At 37.4% G+C, this 18,499-nt stretch overlaps 1 protein-coding gene across 3 annotated transcripts in view; it reads right to left on the bottom strand.

Annotated features, from left to right (window-relative positions):
• The window catches only part of ZNF81 (zinc finger protein 81), a 99,966-nt gene that overhangs the window by 11,123 nt on the left and 70,344 nt on the right, over positions 1-18,499 (bottom strand). For all 3 annotated transcript variants that reach the window (XM_032756824.2, XM_058441419.1, XM_058441420.1), the window contains exon 4: positions 14,384-14,479. In XM_032756824.2, the coding sequence (XP_032612715.1) occupies positions 14,384-14,479 (96 nt within the window). The remainder of the gene's footprint in view (positions 1-14,383; positions 14,480-18,499) is intronic.

Genomic DNA, 18,499 nt, shown 5'->3' with positions numbered 1-18,499 from the left:
TTAAACGTATCTAAACATAAAAAAGGTAATGCATTGAACTACAACGCAGCAATGGCCATGATGTAAGTAGGTGATAAACATTTTTCAATTTCGTTACAATCTTAAGTCACTCAATATCATTATGTGATACATGACTGTACATATGAACTCATTTAATCCTTTCAGAGGTCCTATGAGGTATCTACTATTACTATCCACCTTTTGTAGATAAGAAAAGTGAAGCTCATGACAGTTACATCATTTGCCATAAAACATGGTTATTAAGTGTTGGAGGCTGGCATTTAACATAAGCAGTAGAGTTCTATTTTGGTAGGAAGCTTGGCTATTAGGTAGGGTGGACAGAAGACTGATAATAAAAGAGTTTTCAGGGGAAAGATCTAGGAGGGCCTAGGCTTGGAGTTTAAGTCCTCATTAGCTTTCAATTCTTTTTTTTCCACTAATAGATGATACTTTATTGAATCCTGGTATGTGTACAAGTCCAAAAATGCATACACATGTATCTTCTTGCCTAAATATTAAATATAACCATCAGCTTACTTCTGACATTGTGTTTAAGAGTGAGAACCCTGATTGACAAGGATGAGTGTTCACACTTTGAATCTTGCTCTCTACAACAACTCTTCTTGATGGGTTTCAATTCTTTCAATTCTGTGGGGCTTCTAATATAGGTAGGTCCTTTGCTATGTGCTTGAAAATTTTCTTCATAGGGACTAGAGGTGCATATGTCTTACTTTGTTGACACCACACTGTTCTCCTAACAAGCAGTGCTTGTAAAAGATAATAAAAAATGTTTATTGAATTTAATAGAGGGGATGATAACTACAAATTTAAGTGGTCATATTACTGTCTTTCATGGAGCTGGCTCAATACATAGTGAAGAATGAATATGATCAAAATACAATAAATGAATGAATTTTACTTCACCTTGATGACAAAATTCTCCATATTTTTCTTTTCTTTATTCTTTTTGAAATAGGGTCTCACTCTGTTACCCAGGCTGCTGGAGTGCAGGCTGCTCACGGCAGCCTTGTACTCTTGGGCTCAAATGATCCTCCTGCCTCAGCCTCCCAAGTGTCGGGGACCATGCCTCACCAAGCCAGCTAATTTTTACATAATTTGTTTTTCGACATGGGGTCTCATTATGTTGCCCAGACTGGTCTCAAACCCCTAGCCTCAAGCCATCCTCCTGCCTCAGCTTCCTGAGTAGCTGGGATTGCAGAATTTTTTTTTCTTTTATGACAAATGCTCTGGTATTTATACTCATTTTCAATTCTAAATCCTCACTAATCTTGCTTATCAGCAAAAATCCAAAATTTATGTGATAAAAATAATTTATTCATGTCTATAAAAATATTGTAGTCATAGCCATCCTAACCTATACAAACAATAAATAGATGTCTATACTCCAACTCTACATCCAGGTGTAATTGTTTTCTTGGACATACATTATATATATATCTAACAAAAAATAGCAGAAAAGACAAGTTATCTCTGGTAGAGACTGAAAGCTACCCACTAGAATCTGTTTCCCCATTCTTTTGCATTTAACAGAGTAGCATCCAGGCATACAGATGCCCAGTCATAGAGCATTTCTTAGCCTCCTTTGAAATTAGTGTGGCCATGTGACAATGTTCTCATCAAGAGAATTTGAGAGAAAATGATGGTGCCACTTTCAGATGGGAGCACTGAGACCATAGGCATGTTTTCTCCACACGCACTTCTACCTTCTTGCTTACTAAAACCTGGACTTGGCAGAAACACAGAGTCAAGCACACAGATCCCACAAAAATCCTAAGAGATGGTGGAGTAATGTGTGTTGGAAGGAGCTTGGATTCCTGAACAATCATGAGCAATGAGGTTTCCTATAAGAGGGAAATACAATTCCTTACTATTTTAGTCACTATATTTGACAATCTATTCCTACAAATTAGCATTAGCATAATTCATACATTATTCTTGCCCAGAGTGGGAATTACAGATGTTTCCATTCCTAGTACAGTGCGTGAGACATACTAGATTATTGATAAATAATTTTAACATGAATAAATTATACCACTGACTTTTTCAATAAGAGATTTTTAGATACTGAGAATGCTCTGAGTCATCAAATCCACTTGTCCCCTTTTAGTCAGTTTGATACTGTACTTCAGACACATGTCCCATCCAAAATCTCATCCTCCTATTCTTAGGTTGCATTTGTATGCTCACACATCTGGCTTTAATTTATTCTGGAGATACTAAGCACTGGATTCCTGGGCATGGTTTCAGAAGCAGTTCTACTTTTTCCTTTATTTAAATTGTAAATCCCTTGCTGTACCAGACAATTATTTTTTATGTCACTAGTACCAATGTTCATCGTAAAACATTTGCTCCTGCAATAAAAAGCTTCTTTATACCTCTCCTGAGCCCCCGATTCTATGAACAGTACATAAATGAAGAGTCATCAGTCTAGAAAAAAGAGCTGCTCACGTGAGCTTACATTCTACTTGTCACACACAAAGATGCCTCAAAAGAGTCCAGTTTATTTTCAAATCAAAGGACATATTCATGTCCTCTTTCCCCATTAAGCCTGCTTAGCATTTTCTTTTATGCCATTAAAAAAGGTATGTGTGCTTCATCAAGCAGTTTAAGAATTTTTACTTAGAAAATTAATCTAATCAGGCCGGGCGCGGTGGCTCACGCTTGTAATCCCAGCACTTTGGGAGGCCGAGGCGGGCGGATCACGAGGTCAGGAGATCGAGACCATCCTGGCTAAGACGGTGAAACCCCGTCTCTACTAAAAATACAAAAAATTAGCCGGGCGTGGTGGCAGGCGCCTGTAGTTCCAGCTACTCGGAGAGGCTGAGGCAGGAGAATGGCGTGAACCCGGGAGGCGGAGCTTGCAGTGAGCCGAGATTGCACCACTGCACTCCAGCCTGGGCGACAGAGCAAGACTCTGTCTCAAAAAAAAAAAAAAAAAGAAAAAAGAAAATTAATCTAATCATATTGCTAGCAAGTTTTTTCTTCTGAATGTCAAAAGCAGGCACTCTCTATGCTATTCATTTTGCTAATCCCTGTAATAGACTCCTAATTATAACAGAAACACAATGTGTAAGAGAGTAAACTTTTAAATATTTGGTGCCATTGTGTTTACTTTCCAATAACAATCTTTGCTGAATTCCTCTCAGTATAATTTTTTGAAATCCCTCTAAAACACAGCAAAATTCTATTCTTATCCCCCACAAATTCCATTAGTTAATATTGGTAAGTATTTTCTTCATGCTCAACATTCGAATGATGAAAATAAGATACGAGCTCTTACTTTCAGAGACTTTCAAAAATTACTGGGGGCAAAAGCATCTGGGACATGGGGAAACAGAAATGGGGAAGAATAATAAATAATGGAGTAGTAAATCTGGAGTAGGTAAGAGCCATTTCATGGAATAGATGAAAGCATGAACACAAAAGGAAAATGTCTATTACCTGGACAGCAGAGCACAAAATAATAAAAAGCCCAGATACACAGACACACTTCATATACGACAGGCATTAAAGACCAGGCGAACAATTTGAAGTAAGCGTAAATTAAGGAAACTGTACAGATAAAATTTTAAACTGGGAATAATGGTAATCTTATAGATGCACTGAGAGAAAAGTTATTGGTCATGTGTTATATAATATGGAGTAACTGTAAGATTACTTCATGAAGCTAATGACAAAGATAAATGCAATGTCTTAGGTAATGAAATCTATCAGTAGCATTTCAAAGATTAACTAGAAACAAGAATGGAATCTGCAGCTTCCATTAGGAACAGAATAATCCAAGCATAAGAAAATACAGACCTGTTTTGGAGTGATGTTACTGGAACTAAGATGAGAGGCTAAGTAGTATTCTTTAAAAAAGAAAAAATAGGAATTGCAGAGTAATTAGTAAGAAAAGACAGCTAAGAGGGAAGAAACAAGAAACAGCAGAATCTGACAAAATTTGGAATGTGAGGATTCCTGATTTGGGTAATGATGATGCCAATTCCTCCCATAGTGAGGATGAATAAAGTAGAATATTCAATGGGAATTGTGTGGTATGCAGGTAAGTAAGTACTAGAGCACAATTATAATACAGCACCTAGTGGTGTCAACATGGAAGTCATCAGAATACAAATAAAAACCTTAAGTGTTCCAAATGGAAGACCCCTTTGAGTTAATTACTATTAGAACAGATATCCTGGACAGTAAATGGTACCCCTAGCTAGTGCATCTTAGTTGGAAAAAAGTCTCTATTAAAAGTACATGAGACAAAATAGAAACAAGCAATTAACAGAGGGGAAACCTAAATGGATAGCAGATACTAGAAAGGGGGGAAGATAACACAATACCACTTTACATCCATTATATTGGCCACAAGATAAGAAATCTGAACGATGCTGAGTGTTGGCATAAATGTGGTAAAATAGGCACACTTGTGGATTGCACATATACTCCAATGATCAACCAATACCAATTCTATATACACATCCCTGAGGAATAATCTCACAGGCTAATTATTTTTTATTGAGGTATAATTTATATATACTTTATATAGTAAAGTGTAGATATTAACTGTAAAGCTCAATGAGTGTATGCAAAGCTATATAGTATAGATCTTAGCTATAAAGCTGAACTCCAATACTCATATGTATACACCCATGTAACCACAACTCAGATGAAAGTAGAAAACATTTTAATTATCCCAGAAAGTTCTCTGGTGGCCCTTTCAATAATTGACTCTCAGCGGTAACCACCATTCTGACCATAGATTGCCAATCATTTATCATCAATATTATCACAATCATAGATTAGTTTTGCTTGTCGTTGCTTGAACTTTATGTAAATTGAATCATATAGCATATACCCATTTGCATGTCTGGCTTCTTTTGTTCAACAAATTTTTTGAGGTTCGCCCAAGTTCTTGTAACAGTAGTTCATTCTTTTCATTGTTGTGTAGTACCACATTGTAAGAATATAGCATAATGCTCATCTATTCTACTGATGGACATTTGAGCGGTTTCAAATTTTGAGCAATTACGCTAAAGCTGGTATGAGCATTCTTGTACATTTCTTTTAGTGAATATATTTGCTTGTTTCTCTTAAATATATGCCTAGGAGTGGCACTACTGGGCCACAGAATTGGTATACATTTAGTGTTAGTAGGTAATGCCTATCTTCCAAAGTGGTTGAAAGAATTTACACTCCTATCATCAATGAATGTGAATTCCAGTTGCTCTAAATACTCAACAACATTTGATAATTGTCAGTCTTAAATTTTAGCCCTTTTTTTGTATGTATGTATGTGTGTAGGGCTGCCACATTGTGGTTTTAATTTACATTCCTCTGATGAGTAATGATCTTTAGCACCTTCTCATATATATAATGCCCATTTGAATACCTCTTTTTACAAGTGCCTGTGTCTTTTACCTATTTTTTCTCTGTTGATTTGTGAGAGTTCTTTATATATTCTGAATATAAAGTCATTTGTCAAATTTATGTATTGCAAATATCTTCTCCCAGCTTGTGGCTTCCCTATTAACTTTCTTAATGATATCTTTCAAAGAAGAGTAATTCTTTATTCTAATATAGTTCAATTTACTATCAAATGAGATATGAAGTATTCTCTCTTTATTTCCTTCAAAAGAACATAAATAATATTGGTATTATTTCTTTCTAAAAGACCAGAGTTCACCAATGAAGCCATGTGGGTTGAGAGCTTTGTTTGTGGATAGGTTTTAAATTATAAGTTCAATTTATTTAATAGATAGAAATACTACTAAGATTTTAACCTTTTTTCTTGTGACATTTCTGGTAATTTCTGTTTTTCTAAGACTGTTCATTTCATTTTGGTTATCAAATGTTGGGGGATAAAGTTGGTCATAATATCTTCTTAGTATCCTTTTAAGGCCTGTAAGATTTGTAATGATGTTTCTTTTCTCATTCATGGCATTGATAATATGTGTTTTCTTTCTCCTCCTTGACTGATCTTGCTAAATTTATCAATTGTACTAATCTTTCAAAGAAGCAAATTTTGGCTTTGGTAGTTTTCACTTTTGTATGTCCTGAGGTGCAAACTTAGATGGTCAATTTTTAATCTTTTTAATTTTCTGGTAGATAGATATAAAATAAGAAACTTTCATCATAGTGCTTTAGTTTCATCTCACAAGTTTTTTTTTTTTTTTTTTTTTTAGATGGAGTCTCACTTCATTGCCCAGCCTGGAGTGCAGTGGTGCCATCTTGGCTCACTGCAACCTCTGCCTCTTGGGTTCAAGCGATTCTCCTGTCTCAGCCTCCCAAGTAGCTGGGATTACAGGCACCCACCACCACACCCGGCTAATTTTTGTATTTTTAGTAGAGATGGGGTCCACCATGTTGGCCAGGCTGGTCTCAAACTCCTGGCCTTAGGTGATCCACCCACCTCGGCCTCCCAAAGTACTGATTACAGGTGTGAGCCACTGCGCCCGGCCCCACAAGTTCTGATGTGTCATATTTTCTTTTTTTTTTTTTTTATTATACTTTAGGTTTTAGGGTACATGTGCACAATGTGCAGGTTTGTTACATATGTATCCATGTGCCATGTTGATTTCCTGCACCCATTAGCTCGTCATTTAGCATTAGGTATATCTCCTAATGCTGTCCCCGCCCCCCCCCCCCCCCACCCCACAACAGTACCCGGAATGTGATGTTCCCCTTCCTGTGTCCATGAGTTCTCATTGTTCAATTCCCACCTATGAGTGAGAACATGTGGTGTTTGGTTTTTTGTCCTTGCGATAGTTTACTGAGAATGATGTTTTCCAGTTTCATCCATGTCCCTACAAAGGACACGAACTCATCATTTTTTATGGCTGCATAGTATTCCATGGTGTATATGTGCCACATTTTCTTAATCCAGTCTATCATTGTTGGACATTTGGGTTGGTTCCAAGTCTTTGCTATTGTGAATAGTGCCGCAATAAACATACGTGTGCATGTGTCTTTATAGCAGCATGATTTATAGTCCTTTGGGTATATACCCAGTAATGGGATGGCTGGGTCAAATGGTATTTCTAGTTCTAGATCCCTGACGAATCGCCACACTGACTTCCACAATGGTTGAACTAGTTTACAGTCCCACCAACAGTGTAAAGTGTTCCTATTTCTCCACATCCTCTCCAGCACCTGTTGTTTCCTAATTTTTTAATGATGGCCATTCTAACTGGTGTGAGATGGTATCTCACTGTGGTTTTGATTTGCATTTCTAGAAAACCTAGGCAATACCATTCAGGCCATAGGCGTGGGCAAGGACTTCATGTCTAAAACACCAAAAGCAATGGCAACAAAAGCCAAAATTGACAAATGGGATCTCATTAAACTAAAGAGCTTCTGCACAGCAAAAGAAACTACCATCAGAGTGAACAGGCAACCTACAGAATGGGAGAAAATTTTTGCAACCTACTCATCTGACAAAGGGCTAATATCCAGAATCTACAATGAACTCAAACAAATTTACAAGAAAAAAACAAACAACCCCATCAAAAAGTGGGCAAAGGACATGAACAGACACTTCTCAAAAGAAGACATTTATGCAGCCAGAAAACACATGAAGAAATGCTCGTCATATTTTCACTATCATTTCACTCAATACATTTTCATTGTAATATCTTTTTTGATTTATGGGATATTTGGATGTGTGTTGCTTACTTTTCAAACATTTAGATTTTTTTAGTTGTTTTTCTGTTCAGAGTTTTAATTTAACAGTGGTTAGAGAACATACAGTCTATGACTTCAATCCTTTGAAATTTGATGCAAACAGCTTTATATCCCAAAATAGTCTATTCTGGTGAATGTGCCATGTATACTTGAAAAGAATGTGTATTCTGTAGTTGTTGGATGTAGTAACCTATGTATGTCGATTACATCATATTGGTTTATCATGTTCTAGGCTTCTACCTCTTTAGAGATTCTTTTGTGTGCTTGTTACAACAGTTAGAGAAATAGGTATGTTAAAATATCCAACTATGATTGTGCATTTTGTCTACTTCCCCTTTTAATACTGCCAATGTTTACTATATATTTTGAGGCTGTGTCATGAAGTACATAGAAAATTAGGTATATATATATATATATATATACCTGTTGAATTGAAATTTTATCAACTTCAGAGAAAGAGGGTACACTGGTGAAGATACAAGACATTAAAGTGACAATACAGAAGTATTAATGAAAAAAACTTATGCCAAAATGTTGACATCTTAGATGGAATACACAAACTCGTTGAAGGAACAAATTATTAAAACAAGAAGAAATAGAAAACCTGAATATTCCTATATTAAAGAAACTGAATTTGAAATTAAAGACAGTCCCACAAAGAAAACTTCAGATGACCCAGATGAGTTCACTGGTGAATTTTATCACATATTTAAGAAAAAGAAATTTAAAGTAATCTTATACAAAATCACAAGAGATGTGAACACTGAAAAATTCTAGCAAATATAGCAAGTTTACACAAAGTCTTTCAGAAAATAGGGCAGGCATGAAATTTCCAAACTAATTTTATGAAGCTAGAATTAACATGATACCAAAATCAAAGATATTATAAGGGAACCCCCACACACAAAACTAAAGACCAATCTCTCTCAAAGACATGGAGATTAAGATCCTTATCAAATATTAGTGAATCAAATCAGGAAATACATAAAAAGATAATACACCATGATGAAGTAAGGTTTATCTCAGGAATGTAAGTTTAGTTTGACATCTAAAAATCAATAAAAATTCACCATATTAGTAGAATAAAATGCACTTTTCAATAGATACATAAAAAGCATTTGGCATTTAGAAAATTCAACATCAATTCATGTTTAAGACTCTCATCAAACTAGGAATAGAAAGAAATTGCCACAAATTAATAAAGAGCATCTAAGAAAAATCACAGCTAATAACACCTAATGGTGAAAGACTGAAAGTTTTTGCCTTCAGATTGGGAACAAGATAAAATAAAAATAAAGAGCATATAGACCAAAAAGGAAATGACAGAAAGGCATGATAATGTTTGCAGAAAGTTTTATGGTGTTTATTCACAAAAAGACCCACTAGAATTAATAAGCAAAATTTAGCAAAGTCTCAGAATACAAGGTCAATGTACAAGAATCAATGGTAAGAGTTCTACTTCCAGTATGGAGAAGTAAGCTTCTGAAAAAGACCCTTCTGCAGATAGTAAATGTAATCTCTAGAAAAACAAACAAAAATAAAAAACCAAACAAAAGCAGGCACATTTTGGAGGGGTGTCAAAAGTTAGAGGAAGTGACTAGCATGTAGTGAGTTCCCCCTTTTCTTAGGTTTCTGTTGAGAGTAGCTGCACTCCTAGTAGCAATGTGGAGCAGCTAAAATTCTCATAAAAGCTTGTAATCCTTTTGCGAGAGGAATCAGGGGAAGAAGGCCTGGGTACCCAGGACCACTAGAGATTAAGGGGGCAACTCAAAAAGAAAGAATCAAAAAAAGCAAATTCCTAATTCTGTGTATAAAATCTGCCTAAGTCTCTGGCTGACCCCTCAACTTTACATGGGTAGAGCAAACTGAAAGCAGGGCTGAAGTGCACCTGAGTTGCCACTCGCCTTAGGTGAGACAGCATTTCCAGCGTCAATCTAACCTAGTTAATTGCCTGCTGTGATAAGAACACTGACATTCTTCAGAACAATATAACAGAATACCATGTTACCACAAACATTGATAATGTTCAGGACACAATTCAAAATTACTCAAAATATGATGGAGCAGAAAAATGTTCTTTTGATCACCCTCCAGCATCCTCAGTAGCTAGTTTTAAAAATATGCTTTCCAGGATTAACAATTTTTTATCTGTCTGGCAGGTTATTTCAATATAAACAATTCTATAATACTAGAACTTGAGTTAATTTTTGTATAGGATGTGAAGTATGGGTCAAAGTGTGATTTTTTTCCCCCAATACTGACATCCATTTGTTCCAGCACAATTTGAAAAGACTTTCATTTCTCCCTTCAAATTACATTGGCACCTTTGTCAAAAATCAGTTATTTTTAGTCTTTCCCTTCTGTTCCATTTATATATTAGTCTGTCTTTACACCAATACCATACTGTCCAGATTGCTATGGCTTTAAAGTAAATCTTAACATTCGGTAGTGTCAATCCTCCATACTTTTTCTTCTTTCTCAAGACTGTGTTGGTCATTCTAGGTCTTTCGCATATCCATATAAATTTTAAAATCTCATTGACAGTTTTAACCCCCCCAAATTACAAATAATTGAATGAACAAGTAAAAGACAAATTAGTAAGGCATTAGCAGATTTCAACAACATGCAACCAACCTGAGTTATAGATTATAGAACACTGTACCCATCAACAGCTGAACATACATTCTTTGCAGGGACACACAAAACATTCCCCTAGGTAGACCATATGCTGAAATCATAAAGGGTATGCTCTCAGACCACAACAGGATTAAATTGGACAACATAGAGGAAACAGACAAAATTCCTTGAAAAGTACAACTTACTATGTCTGGCAAAAGATGAAACAAAAAATCTGAATAGCTCTATGTCTATTTAAAATATTAGGTTTGTCATTAAATCCTTCCTGTCAAGAAAACTCTAGGTCCAAATGGCTTCCTTGGTTAATTCCATGAAACATTAAAAGAAATAATAATCTCACACAAAGTATTTCAGAAAATAGAGAAGGGAACACATCATAACTCATTTTGGTAGCCAGTATAACCATAATATCAAAACATGACAAAGACATTGAAAAAAAAGAAAACCATGAACAAAATCACTCATGAAAAATGCAAACTTTTAAGTCAAATATCAGTAAGTAGAGTCCAACAATATATAATAAAGCTAATACGTCATAATCAACTAGTATTTATCTCAGAAATACAACGTTAATTCAACATTTAAAAATCAATGAATTCACCATAATAACAGAACAAAAAATGCTCATATATATAATATCACTCCAATAGATGCAGAAAAAGCATTTGACAAAATTCAACACTCAATCATGATTTAAAAAAATACTATGAAATAAGCTAGGATTAGAAAGGAACTTACATAGCCTGTTAAAGGGCAGGTACAGAAAACCTACAGCTAATATCGTAACTTAATGGTGAAAGACTGAAGTTTTTGCCCACAATATCAGAACCAAGACAAACATGCCCACACTCACCCCTTCCATTCAACATTGAACTGAAAGTCTTAGACAGTAAAATAATGAAAAGAAATTAAAACATGAGTTTGGAAAGGAAGATGTAAAAGTGTCCCTATTTTTAGGTGATAATGATTACTTATATGAAAAATCCTGAGGAACTTACAAGAAAACTAATAGGTAGATTTAGCAGTGCCTCAGGATACAAAGTTAATGCACGAAAATCAATCACTAGCAACTTATACTAGCAATAAACAATCTAAAAATAAAATTTAAAAAACTTTATATTAGCAATGAAAATCAAAAAATAAAACTAAAACAATGCCATGTAAAACAGAATCAAAAACATCAAGTACTTAGGGATAAACTTAATGAAGGTTTCCTATGACCTCTATGCTGAAAACTATACAATTCTGCTAAATGAAATTAAAGAACTAAATAATTGCAGAAATATGCCATGTTCATGGGTTAGAAGGCTCAATATTGTTAAGATGTCAATTCTCCTAAAATTGATCTACAGAGTCAACTGAACTCCAAACAAAATCCCAGTAGGCTTTTTTGTAAAAATTACAAACTGATTATAAAATGTATATGAAAATGCAAATGACCTAGAAGAGCAAAGTAATTTTTAAAAAGCAAAGTTGAAGGACTTATACTACCTGATTGAAGATTTACTGTAAAAACTACAGTAATAAAGATAGTATGGGTTTGCTAAAAGGATAATGTATTAACTATATTTTCTTATTTTCTGTACCCTTGATGTTCTGGCATCTGGGGCTTAACTGATCCTGGAGAGACTGCCCCCTCCCAGTGATAGCTAATTCTAGAGATTAGGAAATAACCTGACCTTGAGGATGCCTTTCATATGCAAAGCAGCCAATACATAGCCCATACCCACAACTGCCTCTTTTACTGAGCTCTCAGAGGTTGAGCCACTATCCCCGTGCTCTACTCACCCCAGGGCCAGGTACCAAGCAACTGGGGAGAGTTCCTATACCCTAGAGCCCAGTGGAATTATTCAAACTAGCCAATCTTAAATCTGCCTAGCCTTCTGACCTTGCCTAGTCCATTCCTTCCCACAAAACCTAAATAATGGCTCTGGCCCATGCTTTCCCCTCACTCCTTCTAGATCCCAACTGACCTTGGTGCTTCCACATGTGTGGTATGCATGGCCCTGTATGGTGTGGTATGCCCCCGCCTCTTGGGAACTGTAACAAACTATCTTTCCAATGGCAGTTGTCTCCTGATCTGTTGGCTTCATCAAACCTAAATAATAATAAAACTGATCTTTTAAAGCAGACGGACAAATAGATTAATTGAATAGAAAAGAGAGACCAGATACAGGCTCATACACATAAAGTCAATTGATTTTGACAAACACACCAAGGAAATTCAATAGGAAAAGGAAAGCCCCTTCAACAAATGTTTCTGGAACAATTAGATATCAGTATTGAAAAATGAATCACAGACCTAACTGAAAAAGTTAAAATGATAAAACTTACAGAAGAAAGTATGAGAAAATCTGTGTGCCTTGTGGTAGGCAAAGATTTCTTAAACAGATCACAAAAGGTACTAACAATAAAACAGCTGATAAATTGGACTTCATCAAAATTAAAATGTTTGCTCTTTGATGGGCACCAAAAAGAAAATGAAATTTCAAGCCACAGATTGGAACAAAATATTAGCAATACATATATCTGGCAAAGGAGTTGTATCCAGTAAATATATTAAAACTCACTAATAAGAAGACAAACAACCTGATTAAAAAATGAGAAAGATATCTGAGTAGATATTTCACCTCAAAAAATGTACAAATTGTCAATAAGCACATAAAAAGATGCTTAACATCATTATTCTCATAAGAGAAATGCAACTTTAAATTATAACATCTGCTACAATAGCAAAAATAAAAGAGTTTGATGATAACAAGTGTTGACGAGGATGTGGAGCAAGAGGAATCCTTATGTACTGCTGCTGGGAATGTAAAATGGTACAGCCAATTTGGAATACAGTTTGGCAATTTCTTACAAAGGTAAGTATACACTTATTATATGACCTAGCAGTTCCAATCTTAGGTATTTACCCAAGAAAAATGTAAACGTATGTTCACACAAAGACATATGAGAATGTTCACTGCAGCTTCATTCATAATAACCAAATATTAACCACCTATCCATCAATAGGTGTAGAGATTAACGAATAGTAATATATTCATTCCATGAAATACTATTTGTCATTCAAAAGGAATAAACCAGAGATATACTTAATAACATGGATGAATTGCAAAATGATTATGCTGAACAAATAAAGCCAGACCCAAAAGAATATGTAAGGTATTATCCATTTATATAAAACCCTAATAAAGACACATCTAATCTAGAATGACAAAAAGCATGTCAGTGGTTGCCTGGGGCTGTGTGTATTGACTGCAAGGGGCATGAGGGAGCATTCTGTGTGAAGGAATGGTATATATCACAATAGGGGTGGTGGTTACACTGGTGTATACCTTTATCAAAACTCATCAAACTGTCCACTTAAAATAATACATTTCATTTTGTGTAAATTCTACCTTAATAAAATGGATTTTAAAAGAAGAAATGCTAAGTGATAGTGACCATAAAGTCAGAAGATGGGAGAGAGGTACTAGGCCATGGGAAGGTGGAGAGGAGTGAGGAATCTGAAGGTGACACTTACAAAAGCAACGGGAGGTGAGGCTGGTTGTAGATGAGAGTTTGTTGGTATCTTAGAGTGAGAAGGTGAGAACAAAAGAAAGAATAAAGTGCGAGAGTGCTAGGAAGAACAGAAGCGAGGCAACCAATGGATTTTCAAAAAGTCAAATCCAGTAAAACTGAAATGTATGTGATAAGAATCTAAGACTCTGGGGTGTGGTTTAAGGAATTACACATAAAAATGGGACGGAAGGAAGGAAAGAATATCTAAGAAAGCAAGACCTCTAGTGAGGAAGCCTGGCATATGATCCAGAGTATAGGAATTGGGGCAATTCTCCTGGAAGAAAGCCAAGCAAAGAAGACAGGTGATAACAGTAAGAGAAATAAAGGGAGAGAACAATTTGGCACCGGAGAGGCCAATGCTACCTAGCCTCAAGCAATTTCTAAAGTTTCCAACCTTTAAGCAATAACAGCATTTTAAAGGCATCGGTCTTCCTTAGGGAAAAAAAAAAATTACTTCGTGTCCCCATCTGCCTGGGTCACACCCACTCACCTGAACAGCTCTGATGTGGGGCTTCCCCTTCCAATGTCCATGGCCCCTCTCCTTGCTCCAACTTGAAGATGACCTCTGGTTTAGGAACTTTGAACCCTGTTAACAGGACATAATAGAGAATTGGGTCCAGCAAATTGCTTTCCATTTGTTCTTTGGAGAAGTAACCACATTTCATTGGGAACTGAGTAATAATCACAGAGGTGAAAAGGGACCGAAGAATCTCAGACAAATCAAGGAGGACATCATCATAGGGTTCAGATGTCCCAGATAGCTCAGTAGTGGTGAAGGGAAACACAACGAGGCTCTATATTGGTGTCCTAAGGCTGCTATAACACAGTACCAAAACCTGGTGGCTTACAACAACAGAAATTTATTGTCTCTTATGTCTAGAGGCTAGAAATCCAAAATCAAGGTGTCAACAGGGTCATGCTCTCTCTGATGGATCTAGGAGAGAACGCTTTCAGCATCTTCTAGCTTCTAGTGTTTGTCGGCACTCTTTGGCATTCCTTGGCTTGTGAATACATCACCCCAGTGACATGTCTGTCTTCTACCTGCATATCTTCTTATTGTCTTCCCTCTACGCATGCTTGTAGCAGCAATACCCCAATTTCTGCCTTCATCTTCATATGGCATTCTCCCCGTGTCCAAATTTCCCCTTTTTATAAGGACACCAGTCAGATTAGAGTAGGGCCCACCCTAATGACCTCACTTTAACCTGATTACCTCTGCAAAGACTCTATTTCCAAATATGGTCACATCCTGAAGTATCAAGGGGTAGGATTTCCACATAGTTTTTGGGGAAGACAAAATTCTACCCACAAGAGTCTGCCCTCTAGTCCCCCAAAATTCATGTCCTTCTCACATGCACAATACATTCACCCCATCCCAACATCCTCCAAAGCCTTAGTCATTCTAACATCAACTTGTAAGTCAAAAATCACATCTCGACATCGTCAACTAAAAGTCCCAAATCTCATCATCTAATTCATCCAAATAAGTTATGGATGAGACAGGATATAATTCATCCTGGGGAAAAATTCCTCTCTATCTGTGAACCTATGAAACCAGACCACAAGTTGTCTGCTTCCAAAAGACAATGGTGGGACAGGCATAGGATAGATATTCCCACTCCAAAAGGGAGAAACTGGAATGAAAAAAGAGATAGTGGGACCCAAGTCTGAAACCTAGCAGGGAAAATTCAATTAGATTTCAAGGCTTGTGAATAATCTCATTGTCTCCATGATCTGTCCTCTGAGCCCACTGGGTGGCAGGTAGCCCTGGGCCAGGAATGATACCCCTCACTATTACCCCTAATGGTCCACTAGCAAAATTTTTGCTACCTGTCTCTGTGACCTTACGCTCTGCTGTTCTAGAGGTCTTAATTCCAAAGGCAGAAATACTTCCACCAGGAAACACGCAATGATTCCACTAAACTAAAAGTTAAAACTCCCACCCGACCACTTCGGGTCCCTCATGCTCCTGAATCAACTGGCAAACAAGGGAGCTACGGTTTTGGCTGGGGTAACTGATCATGATTACCAAGGGGAATCCTTGCATTGCCTAATTTTAGCAAGATTCCTGTTAAGTCAGTTTAGCTAGAATCCCCCAACCTCAATATCTGATCACCCTTGATAGCTGATCAAATTCCTCATCTTCTACTATCCCCCACATAATATTTGATCACCCTCACCTGCCTTCAGCAAGAATCTTGTCAGGTCAGTTTAGTAACAATCCCCCTTTATCCCTGATGTTTCCTCTTATTAGTCATTTTCCATCTACTGGCCCCACTCTGCTCCTGGGCTATATTTATAAATCCCCACTTGTCCACGTTGTATTTGGAATTGAGCCCAGTTCTATACTGAAGTATCTTTTCCCCTATTGTAATAGTTCTGAATAAAATCTATTTTCACCTCTTTAACTATTGTCCAGCTCTGGTTTTCTTTGACAGTTTTGGTGCCACAACTCGGATAAGATCAGATTGATCACTGGACCCCAGACTTCTCACCCAGAATCTGAAGTATGCACCTTTGAAGCCTTTGTCTTCACTCCTGACTGATTGGGGACCCATTGATGAGTCCGACTCCTGAGCCTCTGGATGACAGTCCATTGAAGCACAGTAAGGACAGATTTTGATTTTTTTTTTTTTTTTTTGGAGACAGAGTCTCACTCTGTCACCCAGGCTGGAGTGCAGTGGTACCATCTCAGCTCACTGCAACTTCTGCCTCCCGGGTTCAAGTGATTCTCATGCTAGAAGGTAGGTTAAAGTTCCAGGTAAGCAGCTGTTTATAAGAAAATAAGTTAGAGTCTCATGCAAGGAAAGGCTGGGTTAGTCTCCTGGGCTTCTCTCTTTGTAAGAGGCTGGGTTCTGTAAGGAATAGAAGCTGGGTCAGAGTCCCAAGTTTCTCTATTTATAACCATAAAAGTGCTATAGTTAAAAAACATGGGAACTTCTCAGTCTACCAAAATATCCCCTTTTGAATCCCTGCTGGCTATATGCTCCACCAACTCCACCTGTTTCCTGTCTTGTTGGCATGATTTTACTAAGGATAATTTGGAACTTCAGGGGTTTCCTTGGGAAACTTTACATCTCCCCCAACTGTCTCCTCCAAAACCTCTCCCTTCCCATTGCTTCTGCTCCTCCTTCTTCCTTTTACCACCTTTGATCTTCTCTTTAGGCTCTCTTGAATCCTTTCATAGGTCCTTCTTCAAACCCCTACCTCTTCCACCCCTCTATCCATTCCTGCCAGACCTTTCCCTTCCTACTTCAGTCTCTTAACTCCCTACAGTCACTTGAACTTTGGGACCCCTCCTCCCATCAGGGGCTCTCAAGAGACTGAGGGAACCCTAAAAGCAACCACCTGAGACTAAAAGAGAAAAAAAACTAATTAGAAATAGACTGGACATTGAACCTTTAAATTCTTGAGTCTCCTTTGCCAGTAGAGCCAGCCCTTCACCCTATCTGAGAAGATTAACCCTATTTTGCCTGAAGCACTTTCCGTGGCTTCCCCTGAGGTACTTGCCTTGACAGGCACTGCCAATTCCCTTAAGAGCCTATGCTCACCACCCTTCTTTGCTTTTAGACATATAACTGGACTCAAGTCAAAGCAGGTCCCAAAAGGTGAAGTACAAAGAATGACCCATGAGGATGTGTGTACACCAAAACTGCACGATTCATTTAATTTATGCAGACAAATCTAAAGACTATACATGGACATGGATATCAAGCGTGTATGATAAAGGTGGAAGAAACAAAAAGTTGGATCAGGCTGAATTGATTGATATGGGCCCACTAAGCAGAGATTCTGAATTTGATATTGCTGCTGGAGGGGTTAGAAAGGGCTCTAACAGTTTGGTTGGCTGGTTGGCTAAACATGGACCAAAAGGTGGCCTACACTAAATGAAGTTGAAATGCCAGAACTGCCTGGGTACTCTGCAGAGGAAGGTATCCAAAGAATTGGACTGTTGGAGGGGATTTATCCTGTGAGACCTGTCCATCTACTCTGGGAGGGTCCAGAGGACACACCTGTCACCACTGTGAGAAACAAATTTTTAAGGGGAGCCCGAGCATCCTTGAAGAGCTCTGAGTGCTCTTGTCTGTAGGCTGGAACTTACAGTGGGAACTGCAGCCTCTGAGTAGGGAAACCAAAGTGCAATGGGGGTAGCTGGATCCTGGGGTGGCAGGGGTTAAAGGGAGGTACTTAATCGCCAAATGCAAGGTGAACATGGCTACCACAGTGGACAGCAGAGTCAAAGCAACAATCAGAATAGTCTGATTCACAGAGACCTATGGCACTGGCTAGTTGATCATGGTGTCCTGAGAAAAGAAACAGATAGGCAGTCTACACAATAATAAGTTGATCTGTATAAGTAGAGGAGTTCTAGGTCAAGTGAACAAAACTCTAACTCAAATCATAAAAGCACAAAGTCACAGCCCTTCAGTCAATTCCCAGACTTGAGCCTATTTACAGACTCAGACCCAGAACCCCTTGAATGAAGGGGAAGCCAGGTTCCCTTAGGGAAGGACTCTGGTACACTGCCAAAAACTTATACTATGAAATCTTTCTCCCAGTGTTCCCCAAAGGGACCTATGGCCTTTTATCAAGATAACTATGTATT

Source organism: Hylobates moloch, unplaced genomic scaffold, assembly GCF_009828535.3.
Source record: "Hylobates moloch isolate HMO894 unplaced genomic scaffold, HMol_V3 SCAFFOLD_7, whole genome shotgun sequence".
Classification (NCBI taxonomy): Eukaryota; Metazoa; Chordata; class Mammalia; order Primates; family Hylobatidae; genus Hylobates; species Hylobates moloch.
This window is presented reverse-complemented; position numbering and strand designations above follow the sequence as displayed.